Below are 25,824 nucleotides of genomic sequence, written 5' to 3' on the forward strand. Positions count from 1 at the left end.
AAGCTAAAATCCAAATCTCTAACAGGAAGCTTTCCCCAACCCTTCTTAATTCTAGTGCCTTCTTTCAGTTAAGTATTTCCAGTTGATCCTGTTTATAGTGTGTTTGTTTTCTTCCCCATTAGATGGTAAGCTCTTCAAGAACAAGGGGACTGTCTTTTGCTTTCCTTTGTATTCCCTGTGTTTGGCCCAGTACCTGGCATAGAGTTGATGATCATGCAATGCTTATTGACTAATTGACCTATTGCAGCTGATCAGGGAATAAGGGAGGCAACTCATAAGAGGAAAAGGGGGTAACCCCACTAGATGGGACTAGAAAAGGTCAAAGACTTAGGTGGGATAGGCCTTTAAACTTCTCTGCTACTTCTTAATTAAGACTGCTGAGATTGGCTCCCTAACGAGTCACCCTCTTTTCCCTCATACCCCTTATTTTTTCTCTTGAGTTCTTAGGTTCCTTAATTTAGAACTGACAAGGACTTTAGAAGCCATTTAGTTCAACCTCCTTATTTTATAAGAAACTAAGGTCAAGAATAGTTAAGTGCTTTGTCCAAGGCCACACAACTAGTAAATGGAAAGGCTGGGATTTGAACATAGGTCCTCTGATTTCAAATACATATGTTCTTTTCTCCACTGCACCATTTGTGTTGTCTCTTCTCCATTCAAGATTGCACTTAATTGCCCCTTAAACACACACACACACACACACACACACACACACACACACACACACACACACCTTACCTTCTTCCATCTTAGAATAGTGTGTATTGGTTCCCAGGTAGAAGAGTGATTAAGGGCTAGGCAGTGGGGGTTAAGTGACCTGCCCAGGGTCACACAGTGAGGAAGTGTCTGAGGTCAGATTTGAGACCAGCACCTTCTTTCTGAGCCACTCAGCTGCCACCAACCATAATATTCTTTTGAAGCAGCTTTTTATGAGGCCACAAATCATCCTCCAGACCTTCACAATGAGATTTGTTCTTTATTTCGTATCCACCTAGGATGTTCTGATAAGAAAACCATTTTCTAAGCTGTTGAGAGTACACCTCATGGTGCTTGATGCCTGGATTTGAAATCTAAGTCTGTGATTAGGATTGGGCTGGGGATTTCCAGCCTTGGCCCTACTCAGGAGAGTGAAATTGGCTGGATATTTATATAGCTCCCTTAGCTATCATTAAAATAAGCTTTATTTCTGATTCTTCCCCATCTGCCTATCCTGGACATTTCAGAAAGGAGCCCCAAGATCCCTTGGCAACTGCAAAATAAAACCAATTCCAATGGTGTGGATTGATCTTTCCTTGGAGTTCAAGAGACTTGGGTAGATCGTAGCACTGCATGGGACCTTAAACCCATTTGAGTCTCAAACGGAGTGACAGATGGCTGCCATCAAATTCTTTATATTAGGAGTTCTTAACCCGGGGTCCTTGAACTTGAGTCTTTCATACTTTGATAATTATACATCAATGTAATTGATTTCCTTTGCTAATTTATGTATTTTATTGTATGCATTTATAAACATCATTGTGGGGAAAATCCATATGCTTCCTCAGACCACCAAAGAGGTCTACATAGCACACAAAAGGTCAAGAATCCCTGATTCCTACTCAGGAGGGTTCCTTGGAGTCCTGTTTTCCCATCTCAGTTCCCTTTTGTTAGGAGCCTGAATTCAATAGCCCACAAGTGGCTGGGCAGATATTAACAAGTCTATGCCCATCTAGGTGAAGAGAGGAGAGAGAAAAGGATAAAACATGAGGCAGCAGTTGAGCTGAGATTTAGGTCAAGTCTGGGAGGCAGCCCTGCCCTACCCCACCCTTTGATTCTAGCTCCTTTCTCCCAAGACCTGTTGGACAGGCTGGGCTAGGTGGCAGGGATAGATGCATGAGGCAGCTGAGATTGGGGATTGGGATGGGGAAATCCCTGAAAATAAAAATGGCTCACTGAGCATGGGAGTGCCCACCCTCCATTACGCCACTCACCACCCATCACCCAAACCTTCAGGTCCCCATACCTATTCAGTCTAGAGAGCTCCTCCTCCCAAGTAAGGAACAGCCATCAGATTGCTATATAAATGCTATCATCACAAGGCTTAATTGAATGAGGACAAACATCTGGATACAAAGTGCACCTCAGGGCCAGGGAGACAGTAGGGTCAGGAAAAGGACAGAGAAGTCAGGTAATGGGAGGAGCAATCCAGGAAAGGGCCCATTCTAGAACAGCAATCAGTTTGTAAAACTGATGCAAGAGGCCTGGGTATAAGGAAGGGATGACCACAGCCACAGGGGCTATTGCAGTGGGGTGAGAGAGGAGAGATCAAGAACTAGAAGGAAATTAAAATCCATCCAGCACAACCTCCTCATTTTACAGAAGAAACTGAGGCCTAGAGAAATACCTGTATAAATGGAGATTTTGAGCCTTTGGACTTCATCCCCCAGAAGTCCCTAATATTTCCCAAAATTCCCCTTTCCTGCATCCCTGTGTTTTACATGATTGTATTTAAGTGGCTGTAACTCCTCCCTCTTCCGCTCTTGGACCTGTGACCAGGCTGAAGTCAGGCTTTTCTTTTGTTTTAGTTACTATTAATACAACTTTATGAAATAAAATACTTAGTTATTGATTATTAATTTTGAAACCCACATACCCAAGGTCACAAAGGTAAGGAACAGAGAGATAGGAAATGAATTCAGGTTTTCTGTGTCACTATCTTTCTGCCCATACCTCAATCCTGGGTTTTGTGTGTGTACAGATGATGCATGTTCATCTATACATATATGTAGATGTCAACACATATCTATGCATGTGCAATATACATGTATTTATATGTGTCATTATATGTATTGTGTGCATGTGCACGTATATATGGGAGGGGGAAGAGAAAGAGAGAGAAAGAGGAAGAGTGAAAGAGAAAGAGAGAGAGGGTGATTATCTCAGAATCCTCAATTATTCATTTGAAAGATGAAGCATTTGTAGAGGCACTTGAATGGATAACCTAAACATTAGGAGAAGGTTACTACAGAAAGTGATTGGGCTGAAAGCAAGAAGTCATTTCTGATTATAGATCCCATTTACATTGTTTTTTAAGGCTAACAAAATCTCACAATAACCTTAGATGTTTAAGTATTATTATCTCTATTCATTACATTTGTGGAAATTGGGGTTTGGAAAAGTTAAAGTGATTTGCCCAGGGGCATATAACTAATAAGCAATGGAGCTAGGATCCTATGACTGACTTGCAGCCTGGCTCTAGCTTGTTGGCTCTAACCCATTAAAAAAAAAATCAGATATTTATCAAGTACCTACTATGTTCTAATCCCCAGGGATACAAAATATAAAAGGGAAACAAGTCTGGGTCCTTAGGAGCTTACATTCTAACCAGGAATACCACATGCACAAATACAGGCATTTACAAAACACCTATAGAGTAGACCCAAGGTAGCATGGGGGCTGGGAGGAGGCATGGGGAAAGGCCGAGGAAGACCAAGAAAGAACTTTTGTAGATGAAATTTGAATTGCAACTTGAGATTCCAGGACACTGAGGTAGAAGGAATGTGCTCCAGGAAGGGAGAAAACCAAAGTCAAAGCATAGGAAAGTATTGTGTGAGAACCAGCAAGTCTGGAAAGGTAGGATGGTGCCAGGATATGAAAAGTTTTAAATTTCAGAAATGTATATATTTGATCCTAGAGGTAATAAGGCATCCTGGGGTTCACTGATTAAGGAGGTGAGGTATAAGAGCTAGGCTTTAGAAAATCCACTTTGGAGGCTGGTTTAGGATAAACTAGAGAGGTGAGAAATTTGAGGCAAAAGGAAGACCAGTAAGGAATGTAACTTCAATTCCAAAGCTCATTGGTATGGGACTCTTTCCTCATTGGGGGAGATCAGTGCCCAGAACTTGCAGGAGGGTTAGGGAGGAGTTGTGAGAGCAGAAGAGGGGAGTTTGTTCCTTAAGCTCAAGAGTCTCTCCAGAATCCATTTCAAGTCTCTTCTGGCTTAGGGCATTTTGGGCTTCCAACTTCACTTTATCTGGAAGGCTGCTCCTGAGAATGGATGGAGACAAGTTCTTTGTTCACTTCCCTTCCCAGGCTTCCAAGTTTTAAATAGGTCTAGAGGGATATACATTTAGTCAGGGAACAAGAGGTCAAGTCTCCTTCATAGTTTCTGATTCAACACCGACCAGACCCGGAGTGAGGGGGTCCTTGCCCTCCAGGAAGGAGATTACATTCTGTTTCTGGTTTCGGATGGCCAGTTGTAGTACAGTGCAGCCAGCAGCATCCTGAATGTCCAACTGAGCACCAGCCTTGATCAGTACTTTGAGGATAGCAGTATTACCCTTGAGAGCTGCCAAGTGCGCAGGAGACCAGCCTACCTTGTTGGAAGCATTAACATCAGCCTGGTACTCCAAGAGGTTGATGACACTCAAGAATGCGCCTCGCTGAACTGCCAAGTGTAAAGGTGTCCAGCCAGATTGCTCAGGCTTGTTGGGGTCAGCTCCACTCTGCAGTAAGAAGGAAACCACTGCCTCCTCCCCTTGGCGTACTGCTAAATGAAGTGGGGTCCAGTCCTTGCCCCCTCGGGCATCCAGGTGGGCGTTACTCTCATGCAGCAGACGGAGGACCTCCAGGTGACCCTGGAAGGCTGCCAGATGTAGAGGTGTCCAGCCCTGTTCAGTCTTCAACTCAGTGTTGGCCCCATACTTAAGCAGCATCCTACAGATAAGGTATTTGTCTTTGGCAACAGCTGTATGCAGTGGGCTATAGCCATTCTGGTCAAGCAGGTCAGTGGTTGCCCCACTTTTCAGCAGGTGCTGGATTACACGGAACTTACCCTGTTCCACAGCCAAGTGCAATGGGGTCCGGAGGTTCCTTTGCTGAGCATTTAGCTGGGCCCCCTGGCCTATGAGCAACTTAACCAGGTTAATGTGACCAAAGTAGGCAGCCACATGCAGTGGGGCCTTTCCCTCCCTCTCTTGAAGGTTGGGGTTAGCATAGCGGGAGACCAGAAGCCGGGCCACGTTCTCAAAGTTGTTCTGAGAAGCAAGGTGGAGAGCTGTCCAGCCCTCATGCTCCTGGGCATCCACCTGGGCACCATGGTCCAGGAGGAGCCGAGCAGTACGGTCATCCCCATTCTGGGCAGCAAAGTGGAGTGGAGCCCAGCCATCCTTGTCAACCAGATTGGGGTTGGCTCCTTGGCTGAGCAGTAGCATGCAGAGGTCAGACAACTGATCCTGCACAGCAAGCATGAGGGGTGTGTAGCCCTCAGCTGTTTGGCAGTCCACATCTACCTCCTGGCTCAACAGCAGCCTCACCTTCTCCACATTTCCCTCAGTCACCAGGAAATGGAGGAGGGTGATGTTGTTCTCAAAGATGCCCAACTCTTCCATACTGGAGATCAAGCTTTCACTGTCAGACAGCTGGAGCAACTGCTTCAGAGATTCACCTGAGTCTAGAGAAAGGAAGGGATGTGAGTTTTCCAGGGCCCTTCTGTCCATCCCACCACAGAATCATGAGACTTAGCACTGGAAAAACACTTGAGAAATCATCTGGTCTATCCCCTTCATTTTATAGGTGGGGAAACTGAGACCCAGAGAGCCTTCATCTCTCTAGAGGGCTGCTCTTCATACCTCAAAGACTAGGGATAGACAGAACTCTAGAAAAGGAGATCCATCTGCAATATACCAGCTCCCTCCAGCATATTGCAACCTGGAGCTTGATAGCTCTTCCATTTGTCCAAATCTAAATCCTCCTGTTATAATTAAAAGTTCCATTTCCTCTTGTTCTACTATCAAAAGAGATGGAGAACAGTGGAGCTAATAGAACAGACAAGTTCCCACCCACCATCCCCAACTCAGAACATCAGAGGATGGGACCAGGATGGCAAAAGGCCATTGTGCCAATCAGCCAAGTGCCTCAAACCACACCATACTCCTGATTTACAGCAAGCTATTTCAGAGGAGCTGGATTTTGCACCCTCTATGGATCCTTGAAATGACTAAATGGAAAAGATCTGAGGGGTTGGAGAGATGGAGTCTAATGAGAGGATTCTATTTTTAACCTTTCTTTGAATCATTTACTAGAGCCTCTGGGGCCCTGGACTTACCACTCTCTGTCAGTTCCTGGCTGACTTCTCTACTGATCTTGGCCAGCAGAATCAATGTAAGAAAAATAAGGGGAGAAAATTCAAATCAATTAACTCAAGTTGAGTCAAATTAAGTCAACTAAGAAATCAGGTAAGTCAGTGCCTTATCAGTCCACCAGCACCTCCTTCCTCCTATTTCTACTTCTTATTAGTAGTTCCTAGCTTTCCTGTGAATTAGAAATTGAACTTTTCCTCCCACTGGTTATCCCAAGAAAACAAGAGGACATACCTACCTGTGGTTAGGTAAACTAGCTGGGGAAGAATAGCTTATTAAATATGATATCTCTTTTAGCTCAACAGGATGTAGACATGTTAAACATCCCCCCTACCCAGTGTCCAGTGCTGAGCTTTCCAACAAGAGAGGTGAGTAATGTTGATGATTACTCAAAGTTAGCTCAGAATGTAGGACAAGTCTATAGCTACCTATGAATCACAGAATCATGGAAACTTAAGGTTGGAAGGGGACCTCTAAATCACCTAGACCAAGGTCTACCTGAAGACCTGGTCTATTATGGCAGAGCCAGGTGTGGCATCCCTCCTATAGGCAGAGCTCTAGATGGTCTCACTCCTTTGGGAACACTTCATTAGTGTCTCTGGTCCTTTGGGGCCCCACAAAGAGAAGCCTCCCCACTCAGGGACTCCAGGCACTAAAACATAATATTTTGCTAGTGTAGGACAGTCCAGTGTCCCATCCTCTGAAGTTCCTTACCTCCTGGGGCTGGTGTAGAGAAGGCTTGCAGGATGTCTTTCTGACCAAGGACTCTTTCTCCAGATCAACGACAGGGTTCTGGAGCAAGGATAGCAGCATGTCTGTCTCAGTAGTGATATCTAGTCAATGAGAGAGAAAAGGAAATCAATTGAATGCTACTTATGTGACCCACATCTATCTCAGATTTCTTCTTGAATCTGCTAATACTCTTGCTTGTACATATATACATGCTTCCATACCTGTACAGGTGATTAAGGTTCTAGTCCCAGTTTTGCCACTAAACCATTATGTGGCATGTAAGATAATTTCTTTGGGTCTTAATTTCCCCATTTGGAGCCTAATTTCCAGGGGAGGCAATGTTCTTCTTTGAGTCTAGCTCAATGACTGTCATCCTATGGTGAATGTTTAAAGGCTTGTTGTGAAATTGAATATGTTAAATGGAGGGAAGCAAGGTGTGTAAATTGGATAATATTTAAGGTCTTTTCTAGCACTATAGTTCTATGATTCTAAGATAAACAACTATTAGATATTAATTAGTAAATATTTATTAAACATCTCTTATGTACTCTGCTTGGGACTGGGGTTATATAGAGAACAATTTTTAAAATAAAGATTACATCCTATAGGAAGAGATAATATGTACATAAATGAGTATATACAAAATAAATGCAAGGTAATGAGGGTGGGAGTAGATTAGTCACTAAAGTAGTATGATAATCCTTTGCTTTATGGATCATCCTACTTTGATTTTGAGCAGCCTGTGGGTTCTGCTGCCAAATTCTCGATTTTGGAGAGAGCTGCTGGTTAAGTATGTTATGGGCTCTGTGACAGAAAGCACATTGGACTCAGAGGCTCCAACATCTGGGTTCAAGTTCTAGCTCTGACTTTTACTGATAACATGATGAGAAGACAGTACCACAAACACTCCAACTTGGAAGAAACCTCCAAAGACAGATAGTCCAACTATACCCCTTCATAGGGCCATACTGGTGGAAACAAGCTTAAAAACAATGCAGTTCTCTCACTTTTCAAATGTGGAAATGGAATCCTAGAGTGGTGAAATCAGTTAATTGACATTTCAGTGGTAGAGTTAAGACTGAAACCCAAATCTCCCAATTTGGGGTTCAGAGTTCTTTTCTTTATTCCAGGCTGTTTGTTAACTCACGTAGATCAATGAATAGATCCTTCTTCCTCTCTACAATCTCTCCCTTGATGGTCTTGTCCATTTCCATGGTTTTATTGAACAACTCTATGCAAACAACTTACAGATTTCTAGGCTTTAGTCTATTCAGTTCAAGAAGCATTTATTGAGGGACAGCTAGGTGCGCAGCTAAATGGCTCGATAGATAGAGAGCCAAGCCTGAATCAGGAGGTCCTGGGTTCCAATGTGAACTCAAGATACTTCCTAGCTGTATGACCCTGGGCAAGCCACTTAACTCCCATTGCCTAGCTCTTACCACTCTTCTGCTTTGGAACCAATACTTAGTATTGATTCTAAGATAGAAGTTAAGGCTTTTTAAAAAAGTATTTACCAAATACTTATTAGGTTCTGGGGCTAAAAGAAAAACCTGAACAGTTCTTGATCTCAAGTAGCTTACATTCTATCTACTAAGGGGTGGAAGGAGAAGAGTGAAACACAATATGTATGATGTTGTCTACTGCATATGCTGCTTATCTCCACTGGCACTTGACCTCATTATCTCTAAAACTGAACTGAACAGTTTTCTCATGCAATCTTTTCTTATCCCCTCAGCTACTAGTGCTATCCCCTCCATCACATGCTGGTATCTATTTTTATATAGTTATCTAGCTACATATTTTTTCTACCTAATAGATTATAAATTCCTTGAGGACAGGGATAGTTTCACTTTTGTCTTTGTACCTGCAGATTGATTGACTTTCCCCTAAACCTTCCCCTCCCACTGTTTCCTTTTTAAACACTTACCTTACCTACTAGGGATTGGTTCTAAGGCAGAAGAGTGATAAGGGCCAGGCAACCGAAGTTAAGTGACTTGCCCAGAGTCACACACCTAGGAAGTATCTGAGGCCACATTTGAACCCAGGGTCTCCCCTTTCTAGGCCTAGTTCCCTGTCCACAGTGCCATCTAGCTGCACAATCTACATAGTTTTGTGATTTTTTTTCACCATCAACTATTCAGCAGCATGTGAATGGGAACAAAGGAGAAACAGGTGGGAGTAAACCAGGGTTGGTATTTGGCAAAGCATGACTGGTAAAAGAACAAGTGGGTAAAATATTTGACAGTAGAGGAGTCTGTAGAGTTTAACTGGTTCACTAATAGATCAGGAAACAGAAGAAGAGCCTATAGCTAATGATGAATGGGAAAAGAACTGAGAGGTAGAGGGATTAGAAGTCATCGGTGAGGATGAAGAACAGTATTAGGAGTCAAAGCAGAGGGAAAGAAGGAATGATAAAAGACTGTGACCGGATAAAGGAATTGTAGTGTTCATGGATCTGGAAATAGACATCGTAAAATTAAAGTATAACCATCTCTGTGGTATAGCTTAGGTAGAATGGAGAAATAGATCACAGGAATTGAACAGAATAAGGGAAGTTAGGCTAGTTGAGGGAATACCAATATGAATTCTGAAGTCTCCTGCTATGAATGAAGGCAGGAGTTGGGAAGCAGAGAGAATGTGAATATGACATTGAACTCAATGAGGAAGGAAGGAAAATATTCTGTGAGCTGCTAGACAACCATCACCAGGATTTAGAAAAAAACTAAAACAAACAAGGACCCTTGGAGGTAGGCAGTACAAGTATGTTTGTCTACATTCTGGAGATAAGGATTTGATTATCTTCATTCTGGAGAGGCAATGCAGCAGAGTAGATAAGGGAAGACCTCAGTTCCCCTCTAATCTGTGACACATTTCAGCAGTCTGACCAGGACAAGTTACTTAACCTCCTAGTGCCCTAGGGGAATTACTAAGAATGTAAGTTATAAATGAACAGATTTCCACAGGAAGAGCATTTCCTCATCGAGGTGAATGAAATAACAGATTTAATAACTATCTATAGATTAGGAAATTCAGATATCCAGATGAAGTGACACAATAGCTTCCTAGTATCTACCAAAGAAAACAAACTCCTGAACTTAGCTGTCAAGTCTTACTACAATGTGGCTTCAACTAAACCAGTCTTGTCTCATTCTACTCTTCATCAAGCATTCTAGCTAGCTTGGATTGCTGTCCCACCCTTATGCTTATCCTATCCTTCCTAGTATCTGCTCCTTTGGTCACGCTATCTCTCTCTCTGCCCAGAACACACTCCCTTTTAAGCCCTGTCATTTCTTTTTTTTTTTTTAAACCCTTACCTTCTGTCTTAGAACCAGTACTGCATATTGGTTCTAAGGCAGAAGAGTGGTAAGGGCTAGGCAATGGGGGTTAAGCGACTTGCCCAGCGTCACACAACTAGGAAGTATCGGAGGCCAGATTTGAACCCAGGACCTCCTTTCTCTAGGCCTGACTCTCAATCTACTGAACCACCCAGCTGCCCTCAAGCCCTGTAATTTCTGCCACTCAACGATTCTCTTTTCTTTCAAGAAGCAACTCTGATGTTTCCCTTCTCCCTGGTAAAAATTATATTTTGTCTCAAACTTCTTATAGTGCTCTCCCTTTTATTCCAGTTATTTGTAAACTTGCTCTACCATCCTTTATATTGGAAGCTCTTTAAGAGAAAGGTCTGTGTAATATCTGATATACTTTCATCAGTGGAAAAGACATTAAAGAGAGACTTCACCATCTGCTTTTTTGCTGTGTCCTAAAGACCATGAGACCTTTCCATACACATTGTCCTTCTCCTTAGAATGTGAGCTCCTTGAGAGCAGGAGCTGTCCTCAGTGCTTAGCACAGTTATTTACACATAATAAGTCTTTTAAAATTCTTTGCATTTTTATTCACTAACCCTAACCCTCTTTGTTTCCCTGGTGCCTACCATGATGCCTTTCCTGGGTTGGATCTTAATAGATACTGGTTTAATTGAAATTACATACAAAAATGAACACATCCCATAAAGAACTTGAATTCTGTTAAACTGGACTGGCAGGCTCTGTCTTAATGAAAAGGTTTAGCTAGGTTCAATTCCAGGAATCTGAATCAAAGCCATTCATGATTCTATAGGTCACTGAGACGTTTGCCTGACTCCTACCATGACCCATCTCCAAACTTCTTTCCTCTGTACAACCTCGATTCAGATCCTTGTTGTTAAGCAATCTCAGTATGAGAGTGGCTAAAGGTCTGAATTCAGGAAGACCTGAGTTCAAATGTCACTTCATGCAGTTGGTAGTTATGGCTAAGCAAGACATGTTAACCTCTCTCAGTCTTGGTTTCTTCCTTTGTAAAGTAGTGGTAATAATAATAATGCAAACCTCCTAGAGTTGTGAGGATCAATAAGATAACATAGATAAAAGTACCTTATAAATATTCCGGTGATATATAAACATACATACATATTGATGGATGTATCAATTGAATACACAATTGGTAATATTGATGATAACCTGTGAAACACGGCCTCTTCTTAGGATCCTGGTCCCAGCAGCGCTTCATCAAGTCAACCATCTGTTGGCCCTCACCTGGCCAGTCATCTGAGATGGGCTGCAGTGAGGGCCGGGTACCAGCAGCCACACGAATGATGATGGCCATCATGTTGAACCCTAAGGGAGACCATAGAGTGGGTCTGTGCTGGTCAAGCAGGGAAGGGAGCTGCTAGATAGCTTTAGTAGCACTGGGCCTTGAGTGATCAAGGGGCCAAGGCCTGGCTCTGCCTAGATGAGTTCCCCTGTCCCCATTGTTCTGGTCTAGCCAGGTTACCCAGACTACAAGGCCAGTCCCAAGTAAGACCACTGCCACATGCATAAAGGAGCTGGTACCAATGCACACGGAAACAAACATACCAAAAGCTGTTTTCCTGAAAGCTTTCATTTTCTCCCTTTGCTATTTTTTGAAGGTTTTGAGACATTCTATATTCTCAGCTGCTGGGTGGGAGTCATTGGGGAGGTGGAGGGTGGAGGAAACTCTTTAAGGGGCAGGAAAGTTAGGTTAAAACCAGCAACTAGAAAGCCTGTGGGCTTGAAGTACGCTTTAACTTTTCTCTCTCCTTTCTTTCCTAAGGAATGTACTCTGATTTGGGGAAAACCAGGTCAGGATTCACCTGCTTTTCCCTGGAGTCTCACAGCTCCCCCCCTCCTCCAGCTCCCTTATCAAGTTCTTTCTCTGAGCCCCCAACCTCACTCCCACTTGCATTCCCACCCCAAGAGACAGGAAGGTTGTTATTAGGGAAAGATAGGGTGAGAGAAGGTAGATTTAGAAAGAGAAGCAGGGGGTCAGAGACTCAAAAGAAACAAGGCTACGTTTCATACAGTTTTGGGGAAAAGAAGACCCTATGTGGAATCTTTTAAAAAGAGACCTTCCCTAAAATAGGGGTGAACCAAGAAGAAAAAGACAGAAATACTATGAAGAAGGGGTGAGATGGGGAGCATCAAACAAAAGCCATCTACTACATCAACCCTGTCTAAGCCCACTGCCTCTTCTGTGCCACTCCACTACAACCACCACCCACCAGGACTCTCCTAAGGTCCCAACCCCTATAGAACCCACAGTGGTAACCCCCAATATATTACCTGGGTATGGCTTCTTCTGGGTAACAATCTCCCAAATGACAATTCCAAAGCTGCAAATAATAGAGGTTTCTCCCTAAGTAATTCTTCTCAAGAATCCACAAAGTCTCCAGCTTTCTGGACCTCATGGAAGAATCAGACTCAATCAGATGCTTCTCAAGTCATGGAGAACCAGCCCTCCTCCCTGCCAATCCCCCAACCCCAGATCTGTGCATCCAACCTGCCCCAAAGAAGTGGCCCTGGAGCATTAGATCTGTTTCAGTTCCTAGAACTATCCAGGAAGCTGCCTGAATGCAGAGGGGCTGCTGACCAAGCAGGGAATATGGCAAGCAGCTTGGTTTGAGCCCCAGCACAGTATATTCACTGTACACTATCTCATCAAGGAGTAGCTTTCAACTCTGAAGCTAAGCAAAGAGTTATTAGAATGATAGAAATGCAAAAATAGCTAAAGGAGGAGCAGCAAGGTGGCTCAGCAGATAGAAAACCAGATTTGGAGACAGGAGGTCCTGGGTTCCAATCTGACCCCAGACACTTCCTAGCTGTGTGACCCTGGGCAAGTCACTTAAGTCCATTTGCCTAGCCTTTACCACTCTTCTGCCTTAGAATCGATACTTAATATCAATTCTTAGAAAGAAGGTATGGATTTTTAAAAATAGCCAAAAGGGCCTCCAAAATTCCAAATGAATAAAGATAATCTCTCTGTATTCATCTTACCTGTACACATCATATTTGGGTCCAGGTGCTTTGGTGCTCTCCAGAAACATTTCAGGGGGAATATAGCTGAGTGTGCCCCGAAGTGCTGACCTCTCAATATATTGCATCCGTGTTGACTGCTCCATCCACTTGGATAGGCCAAAGTCTGAAATCTGGAAAGGGAGTCACAGAGATATGGATGGGTGACTGGTTCAGTGACAGATGGCGACCTGTTGTTACCTTTCCACTGGCCACCTTTCCCTTCATTTATGTATTCGAGGGGCTGTTAAGTTGTAATGGAGGGGTTCAGCCTCTGTCACATCCATTAATCTCATTCCCACTGGCTACCCCATCCATTCACCCCAGCATCCAGAACTAGGGACCAAAATAGCTAAGGATTTTGTACCAGTAGCTCCCTGTAACCTGACAGCCTTACCACAGTCCCCAAAGCACTTAGAAGTACTATGTTCTTTAGAGGGAAACCAATTGTGATAATCATATACTAGTCCTATTTCTCCTGCTTCTCCTCATCAAAAAGGATTCCTTTACTCACACTTGGGAAATAGGGAAGGGTAGCATTATTCTACCACTTTCGACATAGGTAAACCAAAACCCATAGGGTGAGAGCATCTAGGTCATGGTCATACATCTATGTCAGTGGCATGTTCTAGATAACAACCCCCATCTCCGGAAGCCTAGCCACATTTTCCAGACCCTATATATCTTTCAAATGTAGCCTTTGCTTCCAGTAGGTCCTTTTGGAAGTTTGTACCTTAAAACCCATTCTAGGTTCAAATCTGGCCTCATATATTTCCTATATATGACCCTGGACAAGTCGCTTAACTCCAACTGCCTAGCTCTTATTGCTCTTCTGTCTTGGAACTGCTACTTAGTGTTGATTCTAAGAGAGAGTGAGGGTTATAAACAAGAACAAAAAGAACAACCCAGTGTAGGTTAAACATATAGACAGCTAACAGAACCCCATCTGGTTAGAACTCATTTTGTTAGATGAGTAAGACCCTTCAGTTGGCACCTGATTGTTAGGGTGCCCTCTAGAGACTTTCCATTCACCACCCTCTGTGTATTCCCTTTTTCTATAGGGGCTTAAGCTAGTAGAGTGGAGAATAGAGAAGGCCCTGCACCTTGGCATGCATGTTACTGTCCAACAAGATGTTGCCTGGTTTGAGGTCCAGATGGAGCAGAGGTGGCTTAATGCTGTGAAGGAAATTCATGGCCAAGGCAGTCTCATGAATGATTCGGAACTTAAGCTGCCAGGAGAGGCTATGAGTAGGCAGCATCTTCTCTAGGGAGCCTTTGGCCATAAACTCCATTACAATGCCCAAGGGTTGCTTGCACACTCCGTAGATGGAGACGATATGCTGGAATTTGATCTTTTCCATTTTGGATGCTTCTTCAATAAGGCACTTCATGTCTGAGCTATAGAGGAATGGGAAGGAGAGGGTCAAATTAATTAATTACATTAACAAAACATCAAGATTCTATTCTTGTCTATTGGAGAGGGGTGCAAAGCCATAAAGAATACAACTTCTGACCTCCAGGGCTTTAGTCTAACTGGGGAGGCAAGACACACACACACACACACACACACACATCCCTCTCTCCCTCTTCCTCCCCTTCCCCCCTCTTTGTCCTCCGCTGACTCTGTGTCTCTCTCTTTCTCATATATATATATATATATATATATATATATATGTATATATATATACATACATATATATATATATATATATGAAATGATTGGTGCTATAGGGAGAATAACACAAAAAATAAGGGCAAGTCTTAATTCAAGAAGTCTTCCCTGATTTCTTCTGAACTACAACAGTCCTTTTATCTATTTCATTTATAACACACAACCCACTATATAGATAGATATGTACCTATATCTATACATTTATGTTAAATAAGTCTTCTTGACCTTGCCCGAGAGAGAATGGAAAATCTACAGGGCTAGGAATCAAGAAATTTTGGATCTAGTACCAATTCTGCCATTGACTAGCTATGGGAATTGGAGCAAGTCACTTGGACTCTTTAGGCTTTGCTTTGTTAACCTGTTAAATGAAGGGTGGTGTCTAGAGGCAATCTCATGGTCCAGTGGATAGTGCTGGACCTAGTTAGGAAAATCTGAGTTCAAATCTATCCTCACACTTACTAGCTGTGTGACCAACAACAAATCACTTAATTTCTGCCTGCCTCAGTTTCCTCATCTGTAAAATAGTGACAATACTAGAACCTACCTTGAAGGATTGTTGTGAAAATTCAATGAGATTCTGTCAAGTTTTCAGCAAATTCCAAAGTTCTGCATAAATACTAGCTATCACTATTAGAAAACTAAGGCCTTTTCCTTATAATAGTCTTTAAGTCTGTGATGCATAGAGAAAAGATATGATTTTGGTTTTATGTATATTGAGCTAGAAACAGGAGGAGATAGACGGAGGTTTAGGAACATTTAGCAAAATGTTTTCCATTTTTCCCCCTTAATTACAATTAAAAAAAAAAAAACTAGGTAGGTGTCTCAGTGGATAGAGTACCAAGACTGGGGATGGGAAGGTCCTGGGTTCAAATCTAACCTTAAACATGTCCTCATTATGTGACCCTTGGCAAGTCTCTTAATCCCAGTTGCCTAGTCCTTACCACTCATCTACCTTAGAATCATTACTTAGAATTGATTCTAAAACAGAGGGTAAGGGTTTAAAAAACATGTCTCAGTGTCTTTTTAAAATATTTTATTTTCCCCTAATTACATGTAAAAACAATTTTAAGCATTCATGATGTTTTTTACTTTTGAATTTCAGATTCTCTCCCTCCCTTTTACCTCTCCCCTGAGACAGTAAGCAATCTGATAAAGATTTTACGTGTGCAATCATGTTAAGCATTTTTCCATATTAGTCACTTTGTGGAAAAGATCTCAAACAAACAAGAAAAGAAGAAAGAAAGTGAAATGTAATATGTTTTGGTCTGTATTCAGACTCTGTCAATTCTTTCTCTGGAGGTGGATGGCATTTTTCCTCATGAATCTCTGGGACCATCTTGGATCACTATATTGCTGAGAACAGCTGGCCATTCACATTTGCTCATCAAACAACATTGCTGCTTAACTACAATTCTTTCAGTGTTCTCCTCACATTCCTTATGCAGAAGAAACACAGGAAAGGGCAGAACCCAAAGGGGATAGAATCATGCTATACACCAAAGTCAACCAGAGATGGCCTGAAGAAATGTGATCATCAGATCCCCTTAGGTCATTGGATGATAAGCCTATAGATTTATACTACATAGGCTTATCAAAACCTGGAAAGGTAAAAAAGAGATCTGGAAATTCAGGTTTCTCCATAAGTGATTCTTTTCAAAACCCCACAAAATTTCTTAATTTCTGGATCTCATGAAAGAGTCAGGCCGAGTCAGAGTCTTTTCAAATCATAGAGAATGAACCTTCTCTCCTTGTTTAATCTTTTCTTATTGTTTAGTTGTGTCTAACTCTTTGTGATCCCATTTGGGGTTTTCTGGGCAAAGGTACTGGAGTGGTTTGCCATTTCCTTCTCCATCTCATTTTTATAAATGAGTTAACTAAGGCAAACAGGATTAATTGGCTTGCCTAGGGTAAGAGTCTGAGACTGGATTTGAACTCTGAAGATAAGTTTGACTCTAGGTCTGGCACTCTATCCACTGTGCCACCTAGATGCCCTATTTATCCTTCATAGAAGCCATCAAAGATAACACCTTCTATATAGAAGATTCCACTCTCTGAGACCCAGGTTCCTCCTCTGATTGATGGGGACAATACTATCATCTCTAGAATATATCTCATAGTGGTACTGAGGCTTAAGATGTATGAAAATATAAAATCCAAGTTTTTTTTTTTTTTTATAAATGTCAATCATTGCTATTAGGCTAGTCAGGCAGCTCAGGTCTTTCATGGTCTCCACTTTTTCCCATTGCTATCCCTCTAACTACTGAGACCTCTATGAATACCATGTACCTACCCTTCCTAGCATCACACACATTTCCTTTTGCCCCTTGGGACAATTCTATCCCTATTTGAGGGTTATTTCTTTTCTTGTTTTATTAGGATCACAAGGATTGGAGAAATGCAGCTTTCAACATCAAACACCAAAAAATGACTGGAATCAGAGAGCAGGAAGGTGAAGAATTGGATATTCTCCAGTTAAACTCTTATCAGCCTGTTTCCCACCTCAACCCAAATTCTCTTTTGTCTGGCATTTCATCTCCTTCATTCTCAATTTCAGGAGTTGAAAAATAACTGGGGCAGCCCCAGAACAATCTGACCCCGCCCAAAGCCAATGGGAATAATAATAATATGGGACAGACTAAAAAATACCAGCTATTAACAAGTCCTGTTTTCCCCAGTCCCATGAGGCAGCTGTCTATGGAGGGGTCTGATACTCTAAAAAGCCCTGGGAAGAGCAGGTGATTATGATGATCAGACTTCACCTCCCAAATGTTTCCTCTACAGTTTCATGCAGAGCAGGCACATAGTTTATTCATAAGAAAAACCAAGCAAAGAACAGACAGAGAGGGAGAGGGAGTGTCAGTTAGAAAAAGTCAGGAAGACAGAAAATGAGAGGTGACAGAGACAAAGAGTAACAAAAACACGCAGATAGACAGCTGGTGAAAAAAAAAAAAAGAGAGACATAAAGACAGACAATACGAAGCACCAGGCTTTGACTTGTAGGTCTATGCTAAGATCTGGGTGTGTCTACAAGGGTCTATTATTCCTTACCAGGCTTAGAAGTCCCTAAATGGGTATGCTGTTCCCTCACGTGTAAGAAGGTATGTATGTGGGTGTACCTACACACGCACAGAGCTTCTCCCTTTGTAGTATGCTTAACAATAAGAATCATATAGTGTCCATCTAGTAAAATAATCTCCCCAACGTTGGCTGGGCTAGTCCCTATAATGTCATGCACCACACGAATTTGCCCTAACTGGTGGTTACTGTCAGGTCTTTTCTCTACTGTTTCCTCCGTGGGAAAGTAATTCTGGACAACCGGGGATATCTGGGGATGCTGTGACCCTTTATCCATACATTCAGGCAGAAACGAAGCCCATCACCTTGGCAAAGCTCTCAGAGACAACCATAGCGAAGAACCTCGTTCTTGGCCAAGGCATCTCTTGCAGGAAGACGCCTAGGATTCCTTCCCCTTGGGCTGAAGAAGCAGGAAACTGGAAGTACAAAGGTTAGAGCGAAAGGGAGGAGGGCGAGAAGAGCGGATACCTGGTGGGGCTGGAGTCGGCCAGCAGGCAAGGAGAGCACTTGATGGCATATTCGGTCCGCCAGCGTTTGTGCCGCACCCGGAACACCTGCCCAAAGCCCCCGCTGGCCACGCGCTGCCAGTCTCCTTCGAAGTCGTCCCGGCTAAAGATGGTCAGGCTGCCTAGGTGCTGCTCCACCCCCAGGGCCATGAGGGCCACCCTGGCCTGTCCCGTCCTCCCACCGCTGCCCTCCATGATGCAGCCGTGGCCGCCTCTGTCTGCTCCTGTTCATTTGGAGCAGCCAGGCCGAGGTGTCTCGGGACTGGAGCCTCGGGTTTCCTGGTTCCACCGAGAGCGCAAGGGTGGGGACCCAGAAAGGGCGGGGTCGACTCTGCGCAGCACCCCATCACCCCACACCTGCCGAATCCGCCGGGACTAAAGTGCCTGGAGGAGCCCCCAGTCCCTCCAAGGGTGTGGAAGCTGAGCAAGCACCTTTGGGGCGGGGAATGTTCAGGAAGAAAAAACCTGACCCCTGACCCCTGAATGGGCTTTGAACAGGGAGGAGTTAGGTAGAGAACCTCTGGGCGGAGACAAGGAGAGAATCTGGGCGGGGTGGGAGAAAGAAGTGTCACTTCTCTGACCTTTAGCCAGCCCGCTTCTCTCTAGGTCTAAGCTGAGATTTGGAGGGGCTTTTTGGGAAAGCCTCCAACAAACGTTTTGACTTCAAATAGCCACCTGTGTTTCTTATTTGTCGCGCGGTCTTGGGCAAGCCATTTGATCTAGCTGTCCTTTAAGATCCCTTCCAGTTCTTTTAAGTATGATCCTATAACTTCTCTGGCGCTCGTTTGTAAGGTGAGAGGAAATCAGATGATCTCTAAAGCCTTTTTTAGAGGGAAATTGCTTGGCTTCTATCTGGCTGTGGGGGAAGCTGCCCGAATTTGGGAGGTCAAGCCCCTGTTCTGGGAAGGAAAATGTGGCTGAGATTTTCATGACCTTTGTCTGAATCCATTCAGGTGCTTGAGACCTGCGCTGAGGAGGAAGGGGAATCGATTCCAGATGTTTGTATCCTAGGAGCTCCGATCTGGAGAATAGGACCTCAGAAGGGAGGAGCAGGGAGACCCGCCCTCTCTGGTGCTAGAGAAGGAAGGGGCAGATCCACATGAAGACTGGGAAAGAAAACGTTTGGAAATGATTGCCACCTCTGGTGACTCTATGACCTGGATAGGATCGACTGCTTGGGCTGAACTGCTTGTGGCTGTGGGCTAAGGGACTCGTTTTCAGCTTTTCCTTACTCAGACCCACAGTCAAGCCCATCTTCAGCCCCAAAGGCTCTCTTTTCCAGATCTTTTAAATTGAAGTCCTTGAGGGCTGAGGCAGTGTTTGCTTTTTCTTTATGTCCTCAGATTTAGCAATTTGCTTACGGCAAAGCTCATCCCTTTTTAATTTATGTAGTCCTCCAGTGACACTAGATGGCAATTTTTAGAAGAATCCTAGAGGCAGGCAACCCAAAAGGCATTGGATTGGTGCTTGGGAGGTGTAAGCAGGCTGCAACAATGACTTGAACTTGAGAAGTGACATAAAAGGAATTATCCAGGAGGTGGATGACTAGGAAAGGAGTTGAAACTGTTACATAGGGAAGATGGAGATGACAGATGGATGGATGGCCAGGGTGCTGCCTGGCCTCTTACACATAGATTCATTATGGAAGATTGACAGCTATGTCTCAGTGCCCTCCCCACTGCCAAAAAATGAAGATGAAGAGGGGAAGGAAAGAAAGAGAAGATACACTATTCAAATTCACACTGCATATTTTCATTGGTCTGGAATTAATGACTATATTTGGAGCAGCTAGATGGCACAGTAAGCCTAGTGAGCACAGGGCCTGGAATCAGAAAGACCTGAGTTCAAATTCAGCCTCAGACACTTGCTAGCTATGTGACCTTGGGCAAGTCACTTAACCTCTATTTGCTTTTGTTTACTCATCTGTAAAATGAGCTAGCTTGGTGACTCAGTGGACAGAGTGCTGAGCCTGGAGTCAGAGTCTTGAGTTCAAATACAGCATCAGATACACACTAGCTTGTGACCTTCAGCAAATCACTTAACTTTTGAATGTCTGACAAATGGATCTACCTGAGAAAGAAATGGCAAACCACTCTATTAACAATCTTTGCCAAGAAAATCCCATAAGGGGTCATAATGAGTTGGACATAACTGAATGGATGAACAATAACTATACCAAGCACTAGGGATAAAATGAAAGACAAATGCATTTTCTTTCCCCATGGAACTCACTTTCTAATGAGTGAGAAAAAAATAAAAATAGTGACAGCTGGGTGGCTCAGTAGATAGAATGCCAGATTTGAAGTTAAGAGGACTTGGGTTCAAATCTGGAATAAGACACTTCCTAACTGTCTGATGCTGAGCAAGTCATTTAACTCTGTTAGCCTAACACCTTCCTTTCTGTCTTAGTTACTAAGACAGAAAGCAAGAGTTTTTTAAATTACTATATATATATATATATATATATACACATAGAAGATATATGATTGTTAGCATTTACATAGAACTTTATACAAATTAATTCATTTTATCCTAACAACTCTGTGCTGTTATCCCTATTTTACAGATAAGGAAACTGAGGCTAAATGACTCATCCTCTGTGTTATAGCTAGTGAGGATCTTTGGGAGGATTCAAACTTAGGTCTTCTTGACTCTAACTCCAACTCTCTATCTATTGTACCACCTAGCTGTACCTGTACAGGACAGCCATTGCAAAGATGGAAACTGAGGATGGTTAGTTGTATCTGAGAAATGTGCCAGAAGGCCAGCGTTCTAGATCAAGTATATGTAAGGGAGAGATGTCTAAGAAGTCTGGAAAGGTGGAAAGTCCCAGTTGGGAAGAGCTTCAAATGCCAAAGGAAGAAGTTTTTGTTTGATTCTTGGGATAATGGGAAGTTACGGAGTAGGGAAGATGACATGGTCTGAGCTACTGCTTAACATAATAAGCTGAATGGAGGATGGAATGGAGCGATGCCGGTCAGGGAGACCAATGAGAAGGCTATTACAGTAGTCCAGGTGAGAGATGGGGAGGGTCTGAACCAGGGTGGTGGCTATGTGAGTGGAGAGGAAGGGATTCATTTAAGGGATGTTGTGAATGTAGAAGCAACAAGATTTAGAGATGGGCTGGATATGTGGGATACATTTATACAGCTGAGAATAACCCTGCGATTAGAGCATAGGTGTCTTGGAGAATGAATGGCAGTTTCAATAGTGATAGAGAAGTTTAGAAGAAGGGAGGGTTTGTGGAAGAAAGATAACAAATCTCGTTGAGGACATTTTGAGTTTGAGATGCCTATTGGACATCCAGTTCAAGATGTCCAAATGGCATTGGAGATACATGAATGGAGCTCAGGAAAAAGGTTAGGGCTAGATAAATAGCTCAAGAAACCTGTATAACCACGATATGTGTGAATCTTGAAATTTCTCAGACTTGTGAATGTTAAAAATTCCCAGACCCTACTTCATAAGGTTGGGTTAAGACCATTCCCCATTGGGACCATTCCCCATTTGGGCAGTGAAGCTACTTAGATCAGGAATGTGAGAACTCTACCTCACCATACTTAAGCATGCCTTAGGGGAAGATAAAGTTGTAAACTCTTTGCTGAACAATGAAAAGTACTTAAACCCATATTTATAGTAAGACAAAAAGTTCTTAAGCTATGCCTATTTTTGGATATAATACAAAGGGGTGCTAAGTACCTATAAAGGTCAGGCAACTTGTAAACTTACAAGGAGCAAAGAGGTGAAAACTTACTCAGAGATTCTAGTCTACTCAGGTGTGAATTACTCAAAAGATTAGTCTACTCAGGTGTGAACTAAGAATGGTCTGTCCTTTGAAAAATATCTACTGTGATTGGTAGATGTGAGAACTTAGGGGAGGTGACATAGGAGAAAATTCCCTTTAAATAGGAGCTCAGATACATTCAAAGAGACATTCAGATTCAGGATTGAGCTGGTGGAGTCAGCTGAGATGAAGCTGGCCTGGTGTCACTAGAATCTTTGCTTGGACAAATCTTGTGGTGAGTGGATAAAGGACTGACTGCTCTTTCTCTTAGGGCTTAGGCCTGGTTGGCCAGGGCTGGCCAGGGCCGGCCTATTCTTTTCTCATTATTTTCCTTTTCTCTCTCTTTCTCTCTTTCTTTAATTCCTGATTTGTATGAATTAAAATCTCTATAAAACCCAGTTGACTTGGGTATATTTCATAATTGGGAATATTTCCCTGGTGACCACCTTATATTTGATTTAAAACAAGACACTGTCTTGAAACCATATTTTCTGCAGTCACAATTTAAACCATCCACTCTTTTATCTCTCTACAATTTAAGTCTTCCACTATTTTAATTACTACAGTTTATGACAACCAGCTATTTTAACTCTCACCTCTCACATATGGAAGTTGATGATATCACCAAGTGAGATGGTGTAGCAGGAAAAGAGATAGGGTTTTGGGACAGAGTCTTAAAAGTTATATGCAAATAATGGACATGGCCTAGATGAAAATTCAGACTGAGCAGACAGGTAAGGGAGCAAAGTCATGGAAACCTAGAGAGGAGGGAGTATGCCGGATGACTTAGAGTTCAGCAACATTAAATATGGCAGACAGGCAAAAAAGGATGAAGACGGAGAAAAGGCTTTTAGAGGCAAATGACGATAGCTAGTAGGAATAGTCAGGGCAAGTGAGGGCTTTTTTAAGAATGATAGAACAGGGATTCAGATTCAGATCCTGTGACTCCAAGCTCAGTAATCCCATTGTGGCAAATATCCTCATGGGTCTTCACTTTCCTTATGGGGTAAAGCTTGCCCCACTCCTAGTCACATAGGGATCTTACTTTGTGTCTCGAGGCCAGCTAAAAGTTCAGGATCTCCTGGTTTCTAACATCACCTATGACTGTCACTGTTTTTGCCTCTTGGGAGGGTGGGTGAGCATGAATCAGTGCTTGAGAAGAAATCTGGATAATATTAGTACTCATCAGGGAATTTGCCTACAGGTAAAAGATATCTTTAGGAGCTGTGACTATGGAAAAGCCAGGATCAACTCAATCAGTGACAACTTCTGGAGTAACTTTAATATTATTTATGAAGGGGATCTACCCCTGGGCATTACCCTGGGTTCTTGTTGCCCCCACTTTCTTTTTTTAAATTAATTTATTTAGTCAATTTAGAACATTATTCCTTGGTTACAATAATCACATTATTTCTCTCACCCCCCCTCCACTCACCCTTCCCGCAGGTGACTCGCAATTTCATTTACTTATGTCCTTGATCAGAACCTATTTCCATATTGTTGGTGTTTGCATTCGGATGTTCATTTAAAGTCTACATCCCCAACCCTCGACCCATGTATTCAAGCAGTTGTTTTTCTTCTGTGTTTCTACTACTACAGTTTTTCATCTGAATGTGGATAGTGTTTTTTCTCGTATATCCCTCCAGGTTGTTCAGGATCATTGCATTGCCACTAATGGAGAAGTCCATTACATTTGATTGTACCACTGTGTATCAGTCTCTGTGTACAATGTTCTCCTGGTTCTGCTCCTCTCACTCTGCATCACTTCCTGGAGGTTGTTCCAGTCCCCTTGGAATTCTCCAGTTCATTATTCCTTTGGGCACAATAGTATTCCATCACCAACATATACCACAATTTGTTCAGTCATTCACTAATTAAAGGGCATCCCCTCATTTTCCATTTTTTTGCCACCACAAAGAGTGCAGCTATGAATATTTTTGTACAAGTCTTTTTCCATATTATCTCTTTGGGGTACAAACCCAGCAGTGCTATGGCTGGATCAAAGGTCAGACAGTCTTTTAGTGCCCTTTGGACATAGTTCCAAATTGCCTTCCAGAATGGTTGGATCAATTCACAACTCTACCAGCAATGTATTAATGTCCAGACTTTGCTACATCCCCTCCAGCATTCATTACTTCCCTTTGCTGTCATGTTAGCCAGTCTGCTAGGTGTAATGTGACACCTCAGAGTTGTTTTGATTTGCATTTCTCTGGTTATAAGAGATTTAGAATACTTTTTCATGTGCTTATTAATAGTTTCGATTTCTTCAACTGAAAATTGCCTATTCATGTCCTTTGCATGTTTATCAATTGGAGAATGGCTTGATTTTTTTTGTACAATTTATTTTTTATAAATTGTAAATTTGAGTATTTTTATACTTTATAAATTTGAGTAATTTGATCTTTGTCAGAGGTTTTTGTAATGAAGATTGTTTCCCAATTTGTTGCTTCCCTTCTAATTTTGGATGCATTAGTTTTGTTTGTACAAAACCTTTTTAACTTGATATAATCAAAATTATTGATTTTACATTTTGTGATTTTTTTCTAGCTCTTGCTTGGTTTTAAAGTCTTTCCTTTCCCAAAGATCTGATATGTATACTATTCTGTGTTCAGCTAATTTGCTTATAGTGTCCTTCTTTATATTCAGGTCATTCACCCATTCTGAGTTTATCTTGGTGTAGGGTGTAAGATGTTGATCCAAACCTAATCTCTCCCATACTATCTTCCAATTTTCCCAGCAATTTTTATCAAATAGTGGATTTTGGTCCCAAAAGATGAGATTTTTGGGCTTATCATAGACTGTCTTGCTGAAGTCATTTACCCCAAGTCTATTCCACTGATCCTCCTTTCTGTCTCTTAGCCAGTACCAAATTGTTTTGATGACCACTGCTTTATAGAAGAGTTTGAGATCTGGCACTGCAAGTCCTCCTTCCTTCACATTTTTTTCCATGATTTCCCTGGATATCCTTGATCTTTTGTTCTTCCAAATGAACTTTGTTATGTTTTTTTTCTAATTCAGTAAAAAAGTTTTTTGGTAGTTCAATGGGTATGGCACTAAGTAAGTAAATTAATTTGGGTAGGATTGTCATTTTTATTATGTTAGCTCGTACCACCCATGAGCAATCAATGTTTTTCCAATTGTTTAGATCTAGTTTTAATTGTGTGGAGAGTGTTTTATAGTTGTGTTCATATAATTCCTGTGTTTGTCTTGGCAGCTAGATTCCTAAGTATTTTATATTGTTGAGGGTGATTTCAAATGGAATTTCTCTAATTCTTGCTGCTGAAATGTGTTTGGAGATATATAGAAATGGTGATGACTTATGCGGGTTTATTTTGTATCCTGCAACTTTGCTAAAGTTGTTGATTATTTTGACTAGCTTTTTGGTTGATTCTCTGGGATTCTTTAAGTAAACCATCATATCATCCGCAAAGAGTGATAGCTTGGTCTCCTCATTGCCTATTTTAATACCTTCAATTTCTTTTTCTTCTCTAATTGCTACTGCTAGTGCTTCTAGTACAATGTTAAATAATAGAGGTGATAATGGGCATCCTTTACTACTGATCTAATTGGGAAGGCTTCTAGTTTA

The 25,824-nt window shown here is 42.3% G+C and overlaps 1 protein-coding gene across 1 annotated transcript; it reads right to left on the reverse strand.

Annotated features, from left to right (window-relative positions):
- Nucleotides 1–956: 956 nt before the first annotated feature.
- ANKK1 (ankyrin repeat and kinase domain containing 1) lies at nucleotides 957–18,885 on the reverse strand. The gene is made up of 8 exons (XM_001381229.3): nucleotides 18,417–18,885; nucleotides 14,305–14,599; nucleotides 13,184–13,335; nucleotides 12,473–12,522; nucleotides 11,351–11,506; nucleotides 6,834–6,952; nucleotides 6,086–6,122; nucleotides 957–5,431 (listed from the first exon to the last, which is right to left on the reverse strand). The coding sequence occupies exons 1-8, from the start codon at nucleotides 18,647–18,649 to the stop codon at nucleotides 4,128–4,130; spliced, it is 2,346 nt and encodes a 781-aa protein (XP_001381266.2). The 5' UTR covers nucleotides 18,650–18,885; the 3' UTR covers nucleotides 957–4,127.
- Between the last annotated feature and the right edge of the window lie 6,939 nt (nucleotides 18,886–25,824).

This window comes from Monodelphis domestica, chromosome 4 (genome assembly GCF_027887165.1).
Source record: "Monodelphis domestica isolate mMonDom1 chromosome 4, mMonDom1.pri, whole genome shotgun sequence".
Lineage (NCBI taxonomy): Eukaryota > Metazoa > Chordata > Mammalia > Didelphimorphia > Didelphidae > Monodelphis > Monodelphis domestica.

Excerpts from the sequence above, each read along its gene's own strand:
- ANKK1 (XM_001381229.3), bottom strand. The coding sequence starts at position 18,649 with ATGGAGGGCAGCGGTGGGAGGACGGGACAGGCCAGGGTGGCCCTCATG. Across the intron at positions 6,123-6,833 it reads CTCTACACCAGCCCCAGGAG|ATCAGTAGAGAAGTCAGCCA; the intron begins GTAAGGAACTTC and ends CTGCTGGCCAAG. Across the intron at positions 5,432-6,085 it reads CCAGGAACTGACAGAGAGTG|ACTCAGGTGAATCTCTGAAG; the intron begins GTAAGTCCAGGG and ends TCCTTTCTCTAG.